Genomic DNA, 21,246 nt, shown 5'->3' on the forward strand with positions numbered 1-21,246 from the left:
AGCTCTGTTATTGCTTCATGCCTTAATCTTGTTATCTATCTATATTTTAAAAAACTTTATTTTGAGATAATTTCAAGCTTACAGAAAAGTTGTAAGACTGTTACAAAGGACTCCTATATACTATTCATCCAGATTTCCTAGTTCACATTTTACCACATTTGCCTTATCCTTTCCCTTTCTCTTTCTTCTTGAACCATTTAAAAGTTAAGTTACAGACCTGAAGCTACATGACTAATTTATTTATTTATTTATTTATTTTTGGCTGCGTTGGGTCTTTGTTACTGTGCGTGGACTTTCTCTAGTTGTGGTGCATGGGCTTCTCATTGCGGTGGCTTCCCTTGTTGCGGAGCACGGGCTCTAGGCACGCAGGCTTCAGTAGTTGTGGCATGCGGGCTCAGTAGTTGTGGCATGCGGGCTCAGTAGTTGTGGCACGTGGGCTCTAGAATGCAAATTCAGTAATTGTGGCGCATGGGCTTAGCTGCTCCGTGGCATGTGGGATCTTCCCAGACCAGGGCTTGAACCCGTGTCCCCTGCATTGGCAGGCGGATTCTTAACCACTGTGCCACCAGGGAAGTCCCACATCACTCTTTAATTCTTCAGTGTATGTTTCCTAAAAAAGATGTTCTCCACAGTACAACCATCAACATCAGGGGGTTAACATTGATACCCATCTAGTCAGCAGTCCCCAATTCAGACTTTGCCAGTTGTCCTCATAATATCCATTATGGGTCTAGGATCTAATCCAGGATAGTGCATGTCTCTTTAGTCTCTTTAATCTGGAACAGTTCTTTAGTTTTTCCTTGTCTCTATGACCTCCACATTTTTGAAGAGTCCAGTCAAGTTACTTTATACATTGACTCTCAGTTTGGGTTTGACTATTGTTTCCCCATGATTTATATTCAGGTTATGAATTTTTGGCAGTACTAGCATAGAAGCAGTGCTGTATTCTCAGGGCATGATATCAGGAAGCACATGCTGCCTCTGTCCCATTATTAGTGATTTTAACTTTTATCATGTAATTAAGATGTTGTTTGTCAGGTTTCTCCACTTTTTATTAATTATAATTATTTTGTACATATTAGGTAAGTAATAAGTCTTTGTGAGAAGATACTTTGAGATGATGTGAATAGCTATTCCTTGTCACACTTTCAGTCATTAATTTAGCAGGCGATTATTGCCAAATGGTGGTTTTCTAATCTTATCATTCCTCCCTGTTTGATGCTGAAATTGTCCCAGATTTTCCAATGGGAGTATCTTCAAGATGACTCCTGATAGGTCCTCACTGTTCTTCAAGCACTTCCTTACATTTTGCCTCATCTTGTGCTTTTCTTCCCCTGAACTTGGACTTGGTCATTTCTCCTTTTAGGATAAAAGAATAGTGTGTAGAAACCAAAATCTGGGTGCTAGATGTGCTCCTTGCTATTATAATGTCATCATTTCTAGGTCCTCTCGGCTGTTGGAACTAGGAAAATATATGTATGCATATACCCCTCCCCACCTTTATCTATTTTTATATCTCTATATACTAAAGAACCATGAGTTCATATCAATACCATATCTCCCATCCCAGTACAACACCATAGTGTTTATTTTAGAATTCCATTCTCTGACAGTGGAAAACCTGGCTCCCTTTGTCTTCAGTATATTTAGTTATTTGCTCAATCTATTGATGTAACCAATCTCCTGACCATCGTGGCTGAATTATTAGCTCTGGCCCTGCCTAACCTGCCAGCTGCATTGGCCAAATTCTAAGGGGCTTAGGAGCCCTAAGGGGAAGGGGCTAATAGGGTTATCTTAAGGAATGTCTTTGGATTAGTATCATTCCTATTTCTATAGAGCACTGTTTCTTTGGTTGACATGTTCTGGGAGCAAAGATCCTTGTGACAAAAGTTCACCTTGACTTAAAGTGGGTCAAGATACTTAGAGCCTCCTTACTGCTGAGCTGAGGTTTGAAGTAGGTGGGGACAGAATGGCTGAAAGGGTTTGAGCCTGGCAGGCAGGTGGGTTGTAATCCTAGATTTCACATGTTTATAGTCTTTGAGATCACAGAGACTTTTTTGAAGTTACTAATATTTATTGAGCAGTTTGTGTGAACCACCACCCAAGGCACCGTACACGTTATTTCTAAGCATCATAAAAGCTTTGTGATGTTTTTTCACCTACAAAATGAGAATAATAATAGGACCTGCCTCATAAAGCTTTTCTGATGATTAGATGGTTAAATCCACTTAAAACTCATGGCTTAGTGCCTAGCAGTTAATAAGGGAGAAATAAATGTTAGCTGATTAGTGATAGTGGTGGTTGTATCATTATCTCTGTTTTACAGATGTGGCGACAGGATCAGAAAGGTTATTTGCCCAAAGTTTATACAACTTAATTTGAAAATCCAGAATGTAAACTCTGGTCCTTTTTTTTCCCTTTTAAACCAGATGTACACCTTCCCCCCATTTCACTTTCTTGTGCTGTTTCCTCTTCACTACATTGTTTCTTGATTTGGGGCTTTTAAGCTAAGAAGAAAATATTAGACATATAATTCAGAAGTTTACTGTTTTTAGCTAAATTTAGCTGATCTTTCAGACTTGCCCAGATACCTTGGATAAAGGTTGTAGGATGGAGGGGGTTGCCTCCTGGGCTGTAGTTGATATAGCAAGTGTGGGTGATCCAGGGATTGTCACATGAGAGGAGGAAAGCCCCACAAGGGCCAAGACAGTTGAGCGCCTATAGGCTGTCACCTGGAGAAGAGGGAGGGCATAGGTAGCGCTGCACAGAAACATGAGGACGTGCTAGGGAAGTCTTGCCCATTCCATGTATCACAGATGTCACGTATGTCCTGCTCCTGGCTCCCTAGTAGTATCATATTACATCTCCCAAGACCCTGGAATTTCTGCCAATTCCCGACTCCTTTCAGATCCCCCCCTGCCATCAGGATCTTGCATCTTTATGTACTTTTTCTGTGTTATGCAGCTTGACTGTGTGTGAAAATTAAAATTCTTCTAGTTTTCTCAGACAATCCACACAAAAGAGTGGTGACTAGTGTGGATATTACTAAAGATTCCTTAGAGGAAATCATTTAGATTTCAGGAGTTTTCATTGCACACCTGAGGAGAGACTATTTGACTTTTCTGATCTCTGAAAACTCTTCTTGGCTCCCTGCTATTGGGTACTTTATCTCTGGTCCTTCCCAGGAAGGACTCAGCTTCCTTGACACTGCCTTTCCCTTGGAGGATTTCTTACTCCCCTTCCTCTCCCAGCAGAGCATTTTAGTTTTTCCTGCTCCAAATACAGGTACACAAACCCATCAGGGTGCCCAGAACAACAGATGCCCTCTTGTTACTATGATCCTTCTTTAGAGAGCAATCAAAGTTATATTTAGTACAAAGTGTTTCGTGTCATCTGTTCAACAGAGCTTGCAGTCTCAGATTCCTACAGGCTTAGGCAAGATTGGTGAGTAGGTGGAGTTGAAGAGAGGTTTTGCCTTTTTGCTGGGGTTAGCCCTATTCAACTTCAGCTTTGGTTGTGATGTGTATGTGCAGACCCAGTGATGCCAGATCTGACTTTTCAAGAAAAGCTTGAAATCTAAGCTTTAGTGTGAATTTATTTTTTAAAATGTTATGGTCAGTGCATTTAAAATAGCTAGTGGAAAGCTTTCTGTGGCACAGCGGGCCATAGAAATGTAGTTATTAAGGAGGAGCAAATGTGGAAGTTAGGGAGGAGGGCCTGCTTTTTGTGTGTATCTCTTTCTACAAATCTATTCCTACCTTGGGTTGGGAATTACTGAGAATCAGAGACTTGGAGGAGTGTGTCTTTAGTGACCCAGACTCAGACCAGCAGTGCTGCCACCCCTTACCTGCACTCTGCTTATGAAAACTTTTGCATCCCTGCTGTACACATAAAAGTGTGAATGAATGGTGTGTCTCCTCTTGAAGGGTGGGTTGTGGTTTTTTGTTTGTTTGTTTTTTTGCGGTATGCGGGCCTCTCACCGTTGTGGCCTCTCCCGTTGCGGAGCACAGGCTCCGGATGCGCAGGCTCAGCGGCCATGGTTCACGGCGCCAGCCACTCCGCGGCATGTGGGATCTTCCTGGACCGGGGCACAAACCCGTGTCCCCTGCATCGGCAGGCGGACTCTCAACCACTGCGCCACCAGGGAAGCCCGGTGGGTTGTGTTTTGAAAGTGGAACTTAGCTTTAAGGAAGCAAATATAAACAGTTTATTCAGAACTTAGATAACCAAAACATTCAGTCATCCAGATTTTGGTTCCTTTGTATTCTGTAGTCATAGTTTTTACTCCACATTTGAAATGTTTAGGTCACGATATTATGTTACTGTAGCTTTAGAGTTGAGTGTGTTTCAATTTTTGGAAAATCTGATGATTCACGTTATATATGAATTATGTTCATTGAAACCCCACCCAGGGACTTCCCTGGAGGTCCAGTGGTAAAGAAACTGCCCTACAATGCAGGGGACTCAGGGTCGATCCCTGGTCAGGGAACTAAGATCCCACATGCTGCGGGGCAGCTAAGTCTGCATGTCATATCTACTGAGCTTGCACGCCTCAACTAGAGCCCACGTGCTGCAAAACTACAGAGCCCACACGTTCTGGAGCCCATGCGCCACAACTACAGAGCCCACGTGCCCTGGAGCCTGTGCGCCACAACTAGAGAAGAGAAAACCACGCCACAACTAGAGAAGCCCCCGCACCGCAACAGAAGATCCCACATGCCACAACTAAGACCTGATGTAGCCAAAAATAAAATAATAAAAAAAAATAATAAATAAATCTTTAAAAAAAGAAACCCCACTCACATTCAACAATCATTTCTTATATTGCAATCTACTAGTTTATAGAGTTTTCAACTTTTTTCTTCTTTAATACTTGTTACTTTACTTAAATATAATTTTAATTTTATATTGTAGTTGATTTACAATATTGTGTTATTTTCAGGGGTACAGCAAAGTGATTCAGTTATACATATATACATATCCGTTCTTTTTCAGATTCTTTTCCCATATAGGTTATTACAGAATATTGAGTAGAGTTCCCTGTGCTATACAGTATATCCTTGTTGATCCCAAACTCCTAATTTATCCCTCCCCCCTACCCTTCCCCTTTGGTAACCGTAAGTTTGTTTTCGAAGTCTGTGAATCTGTTTCTGATTTGCAAAAAAGTTCATTTGTATCATTTTTTTAGATTCCACATATATTCCAAATATCATACGATACGTGTCTTCCTCTTTCTTACTTCACTTAGTATGATAATCTCTAGGTCCATCCATGTTGCTGCAAATGGCATTATTTCATTCTTTTTTATGGCCAAGTAATATTCCATTGTATATATGTACCACATCTTCTTTATCCATTCCTCTATCGATGGACATTTAGGTTGCTTCCATGCCTGGCTATTGTAAATAGTGCTGCAATGAATGTTGGGGTGCATGTGTCTTTTTGAATTATGGTTTTCTCTGGGTATATGCCCAGTAGTGGGATTGCTGGGTCTTATGGTAGTTCTGTTTTTCATTTTTTAAGGAATCTCCATACTGTTCTCCACAGTGGCTGTATCAATTTACATTCCCACCAACAATGCATGAGGGTTCCCTTTTCTCCATGCCCTCTTCAGCATTTATTGTTTGTAGGTTTTTTGATGATGGCCATTCTGATCGGCGTGAGGTGATACCTCATTGTAGTTTTAATTTGTATTTCTCTGATAATTAGTGATGTTGAGCATCTTTTCATGTGTTTGTTGGCCATCTATATGTCCTCTTTGGAGAAATGTCTGTTTAGATCTTCTGCCCATTTTTTGATTAGGTTGTTTGTTTTTTGATGTTGAGCTGCATGAGCTGTTTATATATTTTGGAAATTTATCCCTTGTCAGTCACTTGGTTTGCAAACATTTTCTCCCATTCTGTGGATTGTCTTTTCATTTTGCTTATGGTTTCCTTTTCTGTGCAAAAGCTTTTAAGTTTAATTAGATCCCATTTATTTGTTTTTATTTCCATTATTCTAGGAGGTGGATCCAAAAAGATATTGCTTCGATTTATGTCAGAGTGTCTGCCTATGTTTTCCTCTAAGAGTTTTATAGTGTCCAGTCTTACGTTTAGGTCTTTAATCTGTTTTGAGTTTATTTTTGTGTATGGTGTTAGAGAATGTTCTAATTTCATTGTTTTATATATAGCTGTCCAGTTTTCCCAGCACCACTTATTGAAGAGACTGTCTTTTCTCCACTGTATATTCTTGCCTCCTTCCTAGATTAATTGACCATAAGTGCGTGGGTTTATTTCTGGGCTTTCTATCCTGTTCCATTAATCTATATTTCTGTTTTTGTGCCAGTACCATACTGTTTTTATGACTGTAGCTTTGTAGTATAGTCTGAAGCCAGGGAGCCTGATTCCTCCAGCTCTATATTTCTCTCTCAGGATTGCTTTGGGGTCTTTTGAATTTCCATTACAAATTTAAAATTTTTTCGTTCTAGTTCTGTGAAAAATGCCATTGGTAATTTGATAGGGATTGCATTGAATCTGTAGATTGCCTTGGGTGGTATAGTCATTTTAACAGTATTGAGTCTTCCAATCCAAGAACTTGGTATATCTTTCCATGTTTGTGTCATTTTTGATTTCTTTCATCAGTGTCATATCGTTTTCAGACTACAGGTCTTTTGCCTCCTTAGGTAGGTTTATTCCTAGGTATTTTATTCTTTTTGATGCGATTGTTATTGGGATTGTTTCCTTAATTTCTCTGTCTGATCTTTTGTTGTTAGTGTATAGAAAAGCAAGAGATTTCTGTGTATTAATTTTGTATCCTGCAACTATACTGAATTCATTCATGAGCTCTAGTGAGTTTTCTGGTAGCATCTTCAGGATTTTCTGTGTATAGTATCATGTCATCTGCAAACAGTGACAGCTTTACTTCTTTTCTGATTTGGATTCCTTTTCTTTCTTTTTCTTTTCTGAGTGCCAATGGCTAGGACTTCCAGAACTATGTTGAGTGAAAGTGGTGAGAGTGGACATCCTTGTCTTGTTCCTGATCTTAGAGGAAATGCTTTCAGCTTTTTACTGTTGAGTATGATGCGAGCTGTGGGTTTGTCATATATGACCTTTATTATGTTGAGGTAGGTTCCCTCTATGCCCACTTTCTGGAGATTTTTTGTCATAAATCGGTGTTGAATTTTGTCAAAAGCTTTTTCTGCATTCATCGAGTTGACCATATGGTTTTTATCTTCAGTTTGTTAATGTGGTGTATCACACTGATTGATTTGCGGATACTGAAAAATCCTTGTATCCCTGGGATAAATACCATTTGATCATGGTGTGTGATCCTTTTTTTTGTGGTATCTTTGTCTGGTTTTGGTATCAGGGTGATGGTGGCCTCATAGAATGAGTTTAGGAATGTTCCTTCCTCTGCAATTTTTTGGAATAGTTTTAGAAGGATAGGTGTTAATTCTCTCAATGTTTGATAGAATTTGCCTGTGAAGCCATCTGTTTCTGGACTTTTGTTGGAAGTTTTTAAATAACAGTTTCAATTTCAGTACTTGTGATTGGTCTGTTCATATTTTCTATTCCTTCCTGGTTCAGTCTTGGGAGATTGTACTTTTCCAAGAATTTGTCCATTTCTTCTAGGTTGTCCATTTTATTGGCATATAGTTGTTTGTAGTCTCTTATGATCCTTTGTATTTCTGTGGTGTCAGTTGTAACTTCTATTTCATTTCTGATTTTGTTGATTTGAGCCCTCTCCCTTTTTTTCTTGATGAGTGTAGCTAAAGGTTTATCAGTTTTGTTTATCAGTACTTGATACTTTAAATCTTTATGGTCTCATCAAAAATAGTTTTGGCAGCAGCAACTAAATAAGATTGTTTATATTAAAAACTTGCTTATATCAAACATTTAGCCATCAGAGTAGTTGTCTCACAGATTGCTATTCCAGGAGGAGTAGACTTTGACAGTTACCATGGTGAAAACATTTGAGGCAAATAAGATTAAATAAAATTGATTTAAAAGAAAGGGGTAATTTTTCTTTGTTTCTCATATGATGCTTTAATGTTTTCTCTTAAATGCACTGCAGGTATCAACTCAATTGTGGCCATTGCATCATACACCGGATATAATCAAGAAGACTCTGTTATCATGAATCGTTCAGCTGTAGACCGAGGCTTTTTCAGGTCAGCTATTTATAAAAGTTGTCAAAATACACATATGGTGGAAATATTAATATTTTATTTTTAAAAAGTTCTTTAAAATTAGGTGCGAATTGTGTGTTTCCAAACTTTTGGGGGTTTTGAATGTCAGTCCGGAAGAAATTTTCATCTGACAGCAGAGAAATTTTTCTGTTAGGATATTTAATCTTCTGCCTCCATTCATGAAACGTTGTGGATATCTGCCAGGCACATGTTGTTGTATGGTTTCCTATATAGGGATTAGTGTGGTAAAATCAGTGCCCTACTCCAGAAAGTAGAAGGCCTGGGTGATGATCACGAACAACTGAAGACACTGCTTCTTGTATTTGAGGATTTTCAGTTGCTAATATTTTGAGCCCCCCTTTATTTGTAAGCAAATAAATGTTTGTGTTTAGATAATATAGAAATGTCTAAAGTAAAAATAAACCTAGAGTTTTAGGACCCATGAATATTGGGTTAGCTAAAAAGTTCGTTTGGGTTTTTTGGTAAGATGTTATGGAAAAACCCGAATGAACTTTTTGGCCAACCCAATAACTACTATTAAAATTATAGTATATTTTCTTTTTCAATCTTTTATTCTTCAGTTTATTTTATTGTCAAACATTAATCTCAAATCCATGGTATATGAAAGTTGGTTAAAAAACTGGGAGTTAAGAGAGGATGGATTTTTTCTGTATAGTTTTCAGAGGATAGGCACTAAGACCAGAGGTGGACGTTATAGCTTAATACCATAAACTTCTCACTAGAAACATTGGGACAGATCCTGGGTGACCATCTCTGAGGGTTATTATGGGAGGGATTCTTATTTTGGGTAGGAGGTTGGACTCAGTGACATTAGTCCTTCCTGGTCTCACATATAATTCCAGCTGTGTTAAGGTTATGGGTCAAATGCTACATGTGTGGCCTGTGTAATAGCTCTTAAGACTTAACTTTGACCCTTAATACAGTTAACTCTCATGGTTTAAATTGCCATGGTTTAAATTAGCACATATCAATTAAGTAAAATTTATTGGTATGTTCTAAACCCTATTATTAAAGGAAAATAGAAGTTAACTTTAGAACCATGTGTTTTTAGGTCTGTTTTCTATCGATCATACAAAGAACAGGAGTCTAAAAAAGGGTTTGATCAAGAAGAAGTTTTTGAGAAGCCTACACGTGAAACTTGCCAGGGTAAGCAATACTGACATTGAAATTATGGAATTCAAAGTTAGCTTACCATGGTTTTCCTGATTAATTTTTTGGGTTTTGCCCGCCCCCCTTTCTTTTTGCCATGTGGGAGTATGTTTTCTTATTATTCTTAGAGCTTATATTAAGGAAATAGGTATATTTGCCAGAAGTCTTTGCACCTAGGAGTGGGCTTGCTATAGTCCTTCCATTCCGCTAAGTCTTGCATTGAGGAGGGGATTTAGGAAATCAGAGAGGTCATGTAATTTCATGGGACACACCTCAGCCCCATTCTCACTTGTACTGTGTCCTCTCCCTCAGTTTATCTATTTGCATGGGAACTTCCTCTCCTCTTCACATTGTGGTGTGACCATAGTGTTTGTCTAGCCACACTATTTGTATGTATTTAACAAATAACTAATGAGAGGACACCTAGAACTTTCTGTTTCTTCTGGAAAACTCAAAACTTATTTTCTAGTTATTATTTTTACAGACACTTAAAAGCTGTATAAAGTGGGATGGATGGGATATCCCAGGGAAAAGGGTTATCTCTCCTACAGTTTTGGCTTTTTTTTTTTTTTTTTTTTTTGCGGTACGCGAACCTCTCACTGTTGTGGCCTCTCCCGTTGTGGAGCACAGGCTTCGGACGCGCAGGCTTAGTGGCCATGGCTCACGGGCCTAGCCACTCTGCGGCATGTGGGATCTTCCCAGACCGGGGCACGAACCTGTGTCCCCTGCATCGGCAGGCGGACTCTCAACCACTGCGCCACCGGGGAAGCCCAGTTTTGGCTTTTAATAGTATTACATGAAGTAAAATGTTTTTTTTTTTCCTTAGGTATCTTCCTATTACTCCATTTCCTGTGGGTGGTTCTCTGTGGTAGTGAATTGATGTTCAGTGGAGTTAAGATTATAGAAGGTTAAATTCAAACTTTCTGTTGGAGTTTATATGTAGAGGACATAGATACTCTTCCTTATGCAATATAGAGATCAGAAGATGGCAACACACTTATCCAAAGTCACTTAGCAAATGGAGAATCTGAATCAGCCCAATGCTTTTCTACCGAGTTCAGAATAGTTTGTAGTATTTGGAATAAGGGGTAGAGATTCCTATGAACTTCTCTCTGACTTGAAACTGATTTATATATTTGGTTTTTAATCTTTTGGGGAGGGGGATTATGGGACGTTTTAAATGCTTTTCTTTATGGTATTACCATTTCAGAAAATTCTGTCTCTTCTCAGGTATGAGGCATGCTATTTATGACAAGCTGGATGATGATGGTTTGATAGCTCCTGGGGTTCGTGTATCAGGAGATGATGTTATTATAGGCAAAACAGTCACGTTGCCTGAAAATGAAGATGAATTAGAGGGCACTAATAGACGCTATACTAAGAGAGACTGTAGCACTTTTCTCAGGACTAGTGAGACGGGCATTGTGGATCAGGTTATGGTAACTCTGAACCAAGAAGGATATAAATTTTGTAAAATAAGGGTGAGTATAGCTTTTTCATATTGCTATTTATAGAAAGTAAACCAGAATGACTTAACTAACCTATTTTTGTGTGAATTCAGGTACGCTCTGTTAGAATTCCACAGATTGGAGACAAATTTGCTAGTCGACATGGTCAAAAGGGTACTTGTGGTATTCAGTATAGACAAGAGGTAGGTATCTTTTATCACCTCTAATCCAAAATTTTGTTGAACATTTTATTAAATCAAAATGTTCTTTAACTTGAGAGCCCAGAGGCAGTAAAGGCTTGACTTTTAATTTTAGTGTTTTTTTTTTTTTAAGATTTTATTTATTTATTTATTTATGGCTGCATTGGGTCTTCGTTGCTGTGTGTGGGCTTTCTCTAGTTGTGGTGAGCGGGGGCTGCTCTTCGTTGTGGTGCATGGGCTCTAGGCACGCAGGCTTCAGTAGTTGTGGCTCGTGGGCTCAGTAATTGTGGCTCATGGGCTCTAGAGTGCAGGCTCAGTAGTTGTGGTGCATGGGCTTAGTTGCTCCACGGCATGTGGGATCTTCCCAGACCAGGGCTCGAACCCGTGTCCCCTGCATTGACAGGCAGATTCTTAACCACTGCGCCACCAGGGAAGCCCTAATTTTAGTGTTGAATAAGTAGGTGAACACACTACGTTGAACAGAATTTAGGACATAGAAAAGTTTAGATGAGCGGGAGTTAATTCTAGTTCTCTAGCTAAGAGATTTAAGTTTTTTTAAGTGTCTTTAAAAAAATTCCTTTATAGGATATGCCTTTCACCTGCGAAGGTATCACCCCCGATATCATCATAAATCCCCATGCCATTCCTTCTCGTATGACTATTGGTCACTTGATTGAATGTCTTCAAGGGAAGGTAAGAGATTTTCTTTAAAAATATAGGTTCCAAATTGATGTTTCTTCCGAAATGTTCGGTCATTTCTTTCATTTGAGCCAGGGTACTTTGGAAAAAGCCAATATGACACTTAACTTTCCTGCTTTTAAATTGGTTTATGTCTCTCTTTTTTGCCAAACTTTGCAAAGTTATGACTGAGAAGTTTCGCAAAATTTACTACATCCAGTCTTTACTTGTATATATGGTTATTCTTTTGACTGGTTCTTTTCTATAAGTGGTGGTTAGTTCAGTGTGAACCTAATGGTTTTATAGCTATACTATTAGCTATGCATGCATCTTTCAGTGGAGGTTTTTCTATTTTTAAGTATCTTATTAAGGCAGAGTGGCTACAGCTTAACACATGGATGGCTTGGTTTTAGGGCATTAAAATGTCATTTTCCTTGAGTCGTAGGAAGTACTTGGGAGTCTCATTCTTTTTGTATCTGGCCTCACAGAGAGTTTCCTACTTGAAGGCTTATAATTGAGTTGTTTTTATTTTTTAGGTAAATTAGTTATATTTTATGTAAAATGCTAATAAAATGAACCTTACTATATTATACCTTTCCATAACATAGATATTTAAGTTAATCCTTAATCTTAAGTTCAAAATCTTCCTTTCCAGAAAGGATTTTTTTTTTTTAATATATTTGTATTGACATAGACTTCTAAAGGGTGACAGAAGGAAGCAGCCTTTTAGAGATGACTTTTCTTTTTAAAGGTATCAGCTAACAAGGGTGAAATTGGTGATGCCACTCCATTCAATGATGCTGTTAATGTACAGAAGATTTCTAATCTTTTATCTGATTATGGCTACCATCTCAGAGGAAATGAGGTATGTTTGCTCTTACATTGGTAATTTGTTATGAGTATTCTTTTTTGTATGTGTGTAATTTCATTTTTTAAAAAATTAAATTTTTCATTAAAGTATACCACATACTTCAAATTACATGCAAAACCGTAAATTTACAGGTTGATGAATTTTCACAAAGTGAACACAGCTGTGTGACTGGCACCCAGATCTTGAAAATTACCAGAACCCTTTTATGCTTAGATGCCCCCCTTGTGTCCCCTTTCAGTCACTACCATCATACTCCCCACCACCACTGGTGACTACTCTCTTTACACTAGTTTTCTGTTTTGATTTTTATAGAAATGGAATTATACAATATATGCACATATATTCTTTGAACTTGTTTAATACTTTTAAGTCTGTGCTTCAAAATCTGTCTGTTTCAGGTCCTATACAATGGATTCACTGGTCGAAAAATCACATCACAAATTTTTATTGGCCCCACTTACTACCAGCGTTTGAAACACATGGTGGATGATAAGATTCATTCTCGTGCTCGGGGGCCTATTCAGATCCTTAATAGGCAGCCCATGGAGGGTAGATCTCGGTAAGAGAGCTGCATCATCATCATTGTTACATAAAGGAATGGGTCTCAAATTTCTTGATTCCAGGACCCCAAAGGCTTTTGTCTGGGAGTTGTATCTTTTTTTGTTGTTGCACTGGGTCTTAGTTGCAGTAGGCAGGCTCCTTAGTTTAAATATTTTCCAAGTAAATTTAGTGATGAGTGACATTGGTTTACCTTTTTGCAAATCTTTTTTAATGAACTGGTTTGTGAGAAGACAGCTGGATTATTGTGTCTGCTTCTGCATTCATCCCATTGCAGGATTTTATTTTTTATAACTAAGTATTGCTATATGAGGAAAACCTGACCTCACACAGATTTCTGGTTGGAAAGGGAAGAATATTTTAATAATTTTCAGGTGATTGTGGATTTTTTTTTTTTTTGATGCTACACCAAAACAAGTTGTCCTTTTTTTAAAAATAAATTTATTTTTGGCTGCGTTGGGTCTTCGTTGCTTCGTGCAGGCTTTCTCTAGTTGCTCCGAGCAGGGGCTACTCTTTGATGTGGTGTGCGGGCTTCTCATTGCGGTGGCTTCTCTTTATTGTGTAGCATGGGCTCTAGGCAAGTGGGCTCAGTAGTTGTGGCGCACAGGTTTAGTTGGTCTGCGGCATGTGGGATCTTCCCAGACCAGGGTTTGAACTCGTGTCCCCTGCATTGATAGGTGGATTCTTAACTACTGCGCCACCAGGGAAGTCCAAGTTGTCCTTTCTTAAAGGTTACTTGTGATGTAGAATTTGAAACCACTTAAGTGAATCTTTTATATTAAAATCCATTGGCCTTACACTTTGTATCTTTTATACTTATGTAATTCTATAGTATCATATTTGGTCATTTGGAAAATATTTTCATTCAGCAGTGAAAGCGCTGATTCCTAACCACTGGACTGCCAAGGAATTCCCTCTCACAGTCTGGATTTTTGTTGATTGCATTCCTGGGCTCTGTGTTCCTGTTTTTCTTGTAAATAGCTAATCAGATCTAGAGCCTTGATGAGGTGAAGGGTTTGTGTTCTTTCACAGTAATACTTCAAAGGCAGTGCTGTATACTTTCAATATCTGGTTGTCTCTTATGACTTTAGCAGCTATTAATGATCATTACGTAAAACCTTTAATTATTGGGCTTCCCTGGTGGTGCAGTGGTTGAGAGTCCACCTGCCGATGCAGGGAACATGGGTTCGTGCCCTGGTCTGGGAAGATCCCACATGCCGCGGAGTGGCTGGGCCTGTGAGCCACGGCCGCTGAGCCTGCACGTCTGGAGCCTGTGCTTCGCAACGGGAGAGGCCACAACAGTGAGAGGCCCGCGTACTGCAAAAAAAAAAAACCAAAAAAAACCCTTTAATTATTTAAAGGTTTGCAAACTGATGAGATTCTAATTTATCATTCCTTCATTTATTAGCTGGAATACTTTCATAGAGAGAAATGTTTTCTCAGCTGCTAACCTGGTGACATGGTTCATATACGAAAAGGCAAAATAAATGCTTAATTCTTTCCTTTTATTTACCAATTTTCAAAATGACGCGGTGGTTGCCTAGAATCCTCCAAAGCTGACCAAATGTTTTGTTTTTGGTAGTATCATTAGAAGCTCATTGATCTTATGTATTTTGTATATTAAGAATGTTAAGGAAGCCATCATCCACTTGCCTGGCCATCAGAACAATGCATTTCACTTACATGCTGGGGAAACCTGTGATTAGTCACCTGTTCTTTCCATCACTTTTGCCAACATGCATTTATCATTTCAGGTTTGATTGCCTGGGAGTCTCATTCATGGAGAAGCTGCTTTATTTAGATTGACTTTTTTACTATTCATTTTTTAGTATAGAGGTGAATTCTAGTAAGTTAAATAGTCTGATGAGATTTTATTTTGTACTTCATTGTATTTTACTTGGAAAAGTTTATGCTATACTTGAGAATCTTATGTGTTTACTCTGGGGACCTTCTAATGCACACCAAATAGTTGGTAGACTTCTCAACCTCCCCACCATGTACAGAGAATGCAAGAGTAGAAAAATCGGAGTCTAGTTCTCTTTCTTTCTAATATTCTTTCTAATAGAAAATCAGTACAAAATAGTCTGTTGTTTTTTCCATGACAGTGATGGTGGCCTGCGTTTTGGAGAAATGGAACGAGATTGTCAGATTGCCCACGGAGCAGCCCAGTTTTTAAGGGAAAGACTGTTTGAGGCATCAGATCCATATCAGGTTCATGTTTGCAATCTTTGTGGAATAATGGCAATCGCTAACACGAGGACCCATACGTATGAATGCAGGGGCTGCCGAAATAAAACCCAGGTATGTACAGACCTTACTGACAGTTGATATCTGTTCAGGATATAACCACGTTGGCCTAATCATCCAGGCAGATTTAGTGTGGTGGAACAGATTGGCATTTTCACAATTTTGATAGCATGCTTCTATAAGATTCCTAGTTTTAAATGAGGAAAAAGGTAACAATTCTGTTTTTCTAAAAACTAAGTTTTAGTGTGGTAATTTCTCTAAGCTAAGCTGTTCATCTTTTGGAAATAATAAGGCCTTGTACGAGGAATTTTAAACAATGAGTTTTGTTAAACCTTTTAATTGAGAAGGGTGAATATAAATTATATCTGGCAGAAAGGGCAGAATACCAAAGCCTTTTAGGAGAAGAGCCACCAAAGGCCAAGGTAGGATGAGTGTTATCAGCCTCATTTGTTCATCACCTCCAGTACCAAGTCTTTAGCTTTTTCTGAGGTAGGGAAGTGGGGTCCCTTCAATACAGCTTTGCTAATTACCTTTTTTTTCTCTCCCCCAGATCTCTTTGGTGCGAATGCCTTATGCATGCAAACTGTTGTTTCAGGAACTCATGTCTATGAGTATTGCACCTCGAATGATGAGTGTTTAGCTCTTTTAAAAATCTTTGTGTCTTGTTTCTATGATATAGCTTTAAAAAAATTTTTAAAACAACAAAAATGTACTTGCACTAGGAGAAAAAGCATTTTATTTGTTTAATGATATGCATGCTTTGTAAATAGACAAATTTTTGTAGACAGTCTTGATGTGTTATTTTGTATTTCATGGTGTAAAACCAGTGAATATAACTAAAGTGTTTGTTAGTGGACTGGATGAAAACTGGTTATTAGGCAAGAACAGGGGTTGTAGTTACCCATGACTACTTTTAGCTATGCAGATTATTTTCTGCAGGTTTACAGCTCAGCACCTTCACCTGTTTAAAAAGAAAAGATAAAAATAAGTTACATATATGGACATGGTTGACTTTCTAATTTTGAGGTAGTTTAGTGTTTCCAAATAAATGAAGATGTTAAAATGTGGGGATAAAGGATGTGTAACTATAAATGATATGGTGGGAGTGCTTTTTGGAATTTGAGCCATATGGTCTTAGATGTGGAAGGTGATTTTGTTGTACTTATCTATCTGTAAATTTATCTATCTGTAAATGACAGACCTTACAGACCTTACTATAGAACTGGGAGAAGCATGTTTCACAGATGAGCAAGGTGAGATCCAGAGAGGCCAAGGAACTTTCCTTTGTCATCCAGTTCTCATTAAGAATTTAAAATGGACTAATTAGTGGCAGAGCTGAGACTCAAACACATGACTCTTAGCTACTGCTCTGTTTCATCACTTGACTTTACACATCTTGGCTGAAGAGAATCTGACCAAACACATCTTTACTTGATATTTCTTCCTTTCGTACTGCAGCTGAGTGATCCACACAGTGGAATGGTTTTGACAAATGCTGACAGTAAATTTCGTTATTTTTGGCTTAAGGAAAAACCAAGTCAGACATCAGTCTAATAGAACTATATAAATGTAAAGTAGCATTACTCTCATACCGCCAGGATGGATGCTTAAGAGGAAGCTTTTGACAGTGAAGTGGATAGAGGCAGAACAGAATTGAGTACTTGCCAATATACTCCTTCTGTTTTTTTTCTTATAAAAGCTCAACGTGAAGGACCAGAATTGTCTACAGTCAATCATTTCCTTTTAAAGGGGAATTTAATATAATAGTCACAACACCAAGGAAAATGCTGTGAAGGTAGAAAGTTACGGGAAATATAAACCATTCCAATCAAGTTTGACTCTTACGTGTAAGATAAAGTGAAAGCATCTGAGTCATAATAATAGCATTCCATCAACCACTGAATGTTCTTTTGGAGCCATGCACTCTACATTTTGATTACATACTTAACGTCCTTCCCTTGTGGATTCCTAACATCACAGAATTTCATTAAGAGCTATGTCTGATACTTTCATACTTGGTTCTGTCCTTTATTAAACAAAAGCACTAGTCATTTTTAAATGGTTATAAGATTTATTACCTACCTTTTTTCACTGGTATTTCATGTAAGGCATCAACCACTGTAATTTTTGCTGATGCCGAAGCCTGTCCTTGGGAATTGGATGCGTGGCACTCATATTCTCCGGCATCTTCCTTACTAAGAGGAGATACCTGTGAAAGAAAAAGGATTTTTAGTTTCTCTATGGCAGTGAACTTTTTTCTTGTGACTTCAATTAGGTCATTATTTCATAAGTTTCCTAACATGACCAGGGGTTTCATAGCAAAGTATTTCTACTGCTAGAAACAGTGCAAGTCTTGTGTTAGGAGTAATTATATAGCTATCGTATTTGGTCTGCCAGGAGGATTCCTACTATGAGGTAAAGTTGTCATGGACAACTTTAGGTCACATTGCATAGGTTAAAAACAGGATAGGTGCACATATCCTCATTTGAGGGAGACCTTGGTGTAGGGTATGTGATCTAAGTACTATCCATGCGTGTCCATGGCTATCAGAGGTCAAGTAAAATAATCAATAATTGATTAAAATAATGCTTGGGTCATTAGTTCCCTTTGAGGATTTTGCTTTGAACTCTTAGGGGAAAAAAAAAGTTGGTTCTCACTTATATTTTGGTGATTTCCAAAACATCCTAATAAACCCCAGCTGTTTCTTTTTGGGTTTTTTTTGTTTTAGTTTCCTTTGAAAGAGAATCAGCAGCTCGTGGTAAGGCTGTTCTAAAGAGATGTGGAAGGGCAGACGAATACTTTGAGCCTGGCAGTACATCAGGCACCTTTGGTTTGCTCTGTCTATTCCTATGAGTGAAATCCTTGCTAGCTCTTGGTACTCACCAGCACCCAGCCAGTTACTTCATGCTTTTCTGGGCCACCCCGGGTCTGAATGGCCAGGTTGTCTCGGTCGCCAGGCAAGAGTTCTGTTCTTTGAACTCCATAGTGACCCCTTTTAACCTGGAAAAAAAAAAGTCGGGTGGGGGGAGGATATAGTCTGAGTTCTCTGCACTGAATCATCAGCTTGGAAGTGGTCAACATTCCTAGAATTGCACAGGGTATGCATCAGACTTTCTAACTGGATTAAACCCAGCAATTTCCATATTACCCTTTCCTGAATACTTCTGTAAAATATACATTCTTTTTTTTACTTCTTCCTGTCAGTTTCCCTCTAAGCTTGTATATTTTGAATTAATGTATTTTTCTGCATGTTTGGGGAATACAGACTGTCACACTTCCCTGCCACTGGCTACCATCAGTAACGCATGCCCTTGTAAATTCTGCTTCTCAGTGTTGGGTCTTGTTTGCCATATGCCATTTTGATAAACTGTCACCGAGTCCTAGGTTTGAAACTTGGGACCTTGTGTAAGAGCTCAACTCTTGGGACTCTTCCTGCAACAGCCTCATCAATGGAAAATAACAGGTTGAGTCCAAAGCCAATACCATTACCTTATTCTGAGGGCTAAGGGTTCATCACATGATTTACTAAAGACCTGAGAACAAAAACGCCTATCAAGTACGAGCTGCTGTCGTTGTTCTCTTATGACAAAACTTGCTATCCCTGTGCATGTCATGATGAGATTCAGAAAGATGAAGAAAGAAGAAACTGGGTTTCCTTGGCTTGAGGCCACTAGAGAATACTGTCCTACTTCCCCCCCTCGTTTAAAAAGGTAAACTGGGGGGCTTCCCTGGTGGCGCAGTGGTTGAGAGTCTGCCTGCCGATGCAGGGGACACGGGTTCGTGCCCCGGTCCGGGAAGATTCCCACATGCCGCGGAGCGGCTGGGCCCGTGAACCATGGCCGCTGAGCCTGCGCGTCTGGAGCCTGTGCTCCGCAATGGGAGAGGCCACAACAGTGAGAGGCCCGCGTACCGCAAAAAAAAAAAAAAAAAAATCTAAAAAGGTAAACTGTGTTATGTAAACTTTGGAAAATGTATAAAAATTCACAGAAGAATAAAATTTACCTGTAACCCCTCCATACATATACATTTAGCTTAAATTTCTAGAAGTGGAATTGCTGAGTCACAGTATAAATATTTTAAGGCTTGTGATAATGATGGGTTTAAAATATATATATCAAAGAATACATGAAGCAATGTTTGTTTATTCCATCCCAGCCTTCAAGAGTTAAGTTGATGTTTATTGATATTACCTTTGTAATTAGAAAAAAGGATTTACAGTCTAAAATAGTTTTCATTTTTTATAATTAAGCAAATCTTGAGTTAGATCATAGTATCTAATTTTTTTTTTGACACTTTACATCAGAGTTGCTTCTCCTACTTGTGAGCCCACTGCCACCACATGCTGTTACTAAGCTGTTGTCTCAGCATCAAACCCACCCTTTATTTTTTCTGCTTCATGACACCAGGATTGGCACTCTGCAAACCATGTGGAATCTAGGCCAACTCCTACTCTATAAAAAATACCTAGCATTACTTATTTGGAATGCCTGGTTTTCGCCTGTTTGCTTTTCTTTTTTTCCCCTGAGACTTCCCCATATTGCCACTATTAGTGAGAGAAAACCAGGTATCTCAGTGTTTTTCTTATATGAATGTTATAAAGACAAAACAGATAAACTAAATAGGCATCTTTTTCCTTCAGTTTCCAAGTTGCAAGCTGGAAGAAATGGTTTATACTAGTGCAGATCTTGAAACATTTATTTAAAAACGGTTTTAAATAATGGTTTTGGTATTTCTCTCTTTTTTTTAAATAATGGTTTTAAGTATTAATTTGATTCAGTGGCTAAAGTAATATATCTCTGGTCTTTATATATTGAATTTCAGAATTCTTTAAGGGTTTTGTATGTGACCAAAGCAGAAAAACACTACCGTGTTGAAATAGTGAATCTTAGCAACTGAGCTGTTGCTCCTCAGCTCATGTAGCTCTCAGTAAAGAGCATTCTGTACCAATTAACCCAACCCACTGTGTGCCAAGAAACTGTTCTTGTTAAGTATTTGATTGGAAAATGAATGCTTATATTCAACAGAACTCATATTTTAATTAACATATTGTAAAAAGTTTTATATCATGTAGAAAACATACAGAAAGAAGTGCAAAGAATTTTTACATGGCAAATTTTTATATGGCAAACTACTGCCTTACTTATGTAAGGGGAGTTGGTTGATAAATACATTTTTGGTTTGAGAAAAAAAGATGCAGGCTGAGCTGAGAAAAGTGATTTCTAATACAATTCTACAGATGTGCAATGGGCTGGAAGTTTGTAGGGTGGAAAAAACTGCCTAGAAGTCACTGCTCCCCATAGAGCCTCAACTAGGTGAAGAATCAGAGGGAGACCCAGGAATTCACCTCAGCCCTCTGTGGTTGTGTTTTAGCTGCAACAAGCAATAACTAAGAAAAAGGTGTCAATGACTACAGAAACAGGATGCATTAGTCTGATTGCTACAGGTTGATAAACCTCAAGCATTCACTGAATTGCAGGGATCATTTATGCAGCTTAGAACATATTTGCTGTGCCTTTTTGGTGAAGTTTCAGAATTCTATGATGAAATAGAATACACAACTGTTAAAATTTTAAGCTCCTCAGCCACTGTAAACAAATAAAAGAATGGTTGGCTAGGAAGAAATATTTGTAATACACGATAAAGGGTCAGTATCTCTAATGTACAAAAAGCCACAAACTGATAATAACAAGAATCAACCGAATAGAAAAATGACTAAGGCTATGAACAGGTAATTCATATAAAAGAAAATTCAAATATAAAAATATTCTGAATGTAGTCAAGGAAATTAAAGCATTAATGAGATGATACTTCTACCCATCATTAACAAAAACTAAAAAGAGTGGTAATATTCAGTGCTGGTGAGGATGCAGGGAAATGACATCCAAACATTGCTGGGGAGAGTGTGA

General features: G+C 38.4%; 2 protein-coding genes across 4 annotated transcripts in view; one reads left to right on the plus strand and one right to left on the minus strand.

The window, feature by feature from the left end:
* POLR2B (RNA polymerase II subunit B) overlaps positions 1-19,358 on the plus strand; it is a 49,087-nt gene extending 29,729 nt beyond the window's left edge. For all 3 annotated transcript variants that reach the window (XM_089911975.1, XM_022563229.3, XM_089911976.1), the window contains 9 exons: positions 8,053-8,149; positions 9,240-9,334; positions 10,568-10,818; positions 10,899-10,988; positions 11,571-11,678; positions 12,415-12,528; positions 12,933-13,093; positions 15,198-15,393; positions 15,890-19,358. In XM_089911975.1, the coding sequence (XP_089768101.1) occupies positions 8,053-8,149; positions 9,240-9,334; positions 10,568-10,818; positions 10,899-10,988; positions 11,571-11,678; positions 12,415-12,528; positions 12,933-13,093; positions 15,198-15,393; positions 15,890-15,979 (1,202 nt within the window). In that variant the 3' untranslated portion in view covers positions 15,980-19,358. The remainder of the gene's footprint in view (positions 1-8,052; positions 8,150-9,239; positions 9,335-10,567; positions 10,819-10,898; positions 10,989-11,570; positions 11,679-12,414; positions 12,529-12,932; positions 13,094-15,197; positions 15,394-15,889) is intronic.
* Positions 15,339-21,246, minus strand: part of IGFBP7 (insulin like growth factor binding protein 7) — a 76,125-nt gene continuing 70,217 nt past the window's right edge. The window contains exons 3-5 of the mRNA XM_022563246.3: positions 18,224-18,340; positions 17,422-17,548; positions 15,339-16,300 (exon numbers count right to left, since the gene is read on the minus strand). Coding sequence (XP_022418954.1) covers positions 16,281-16,300; positions 17,422-17,548; positions 18,224-18,340 — 264 coding nt within the window. The 3' untranslated portion in view covers positions 15,339-16,280. The remainder of the gene's footprint in view (positions 16,301-17,421; positions 17,549-18,223; positions 18,341-21,246) is intronic.

The sequence above is a fragment of the Delphinapterus leucas genome, chromosome 5 (assembly GCF_059928025.1).
Source record: "Delphinapterus leucas isolate spDelLeu-1000000601 "Yukka" chromosome 5, BTC_Dleu_Yukka2, whole genome shotgun sequence".
NCBI classification, from domain to species: domain Eukaryota; kingdom Metazoa; phylum Chordata; class Mammalia; order Artiodactyla; family Monodontidae; genus Delphinapterus; species Delphinapterus leucas.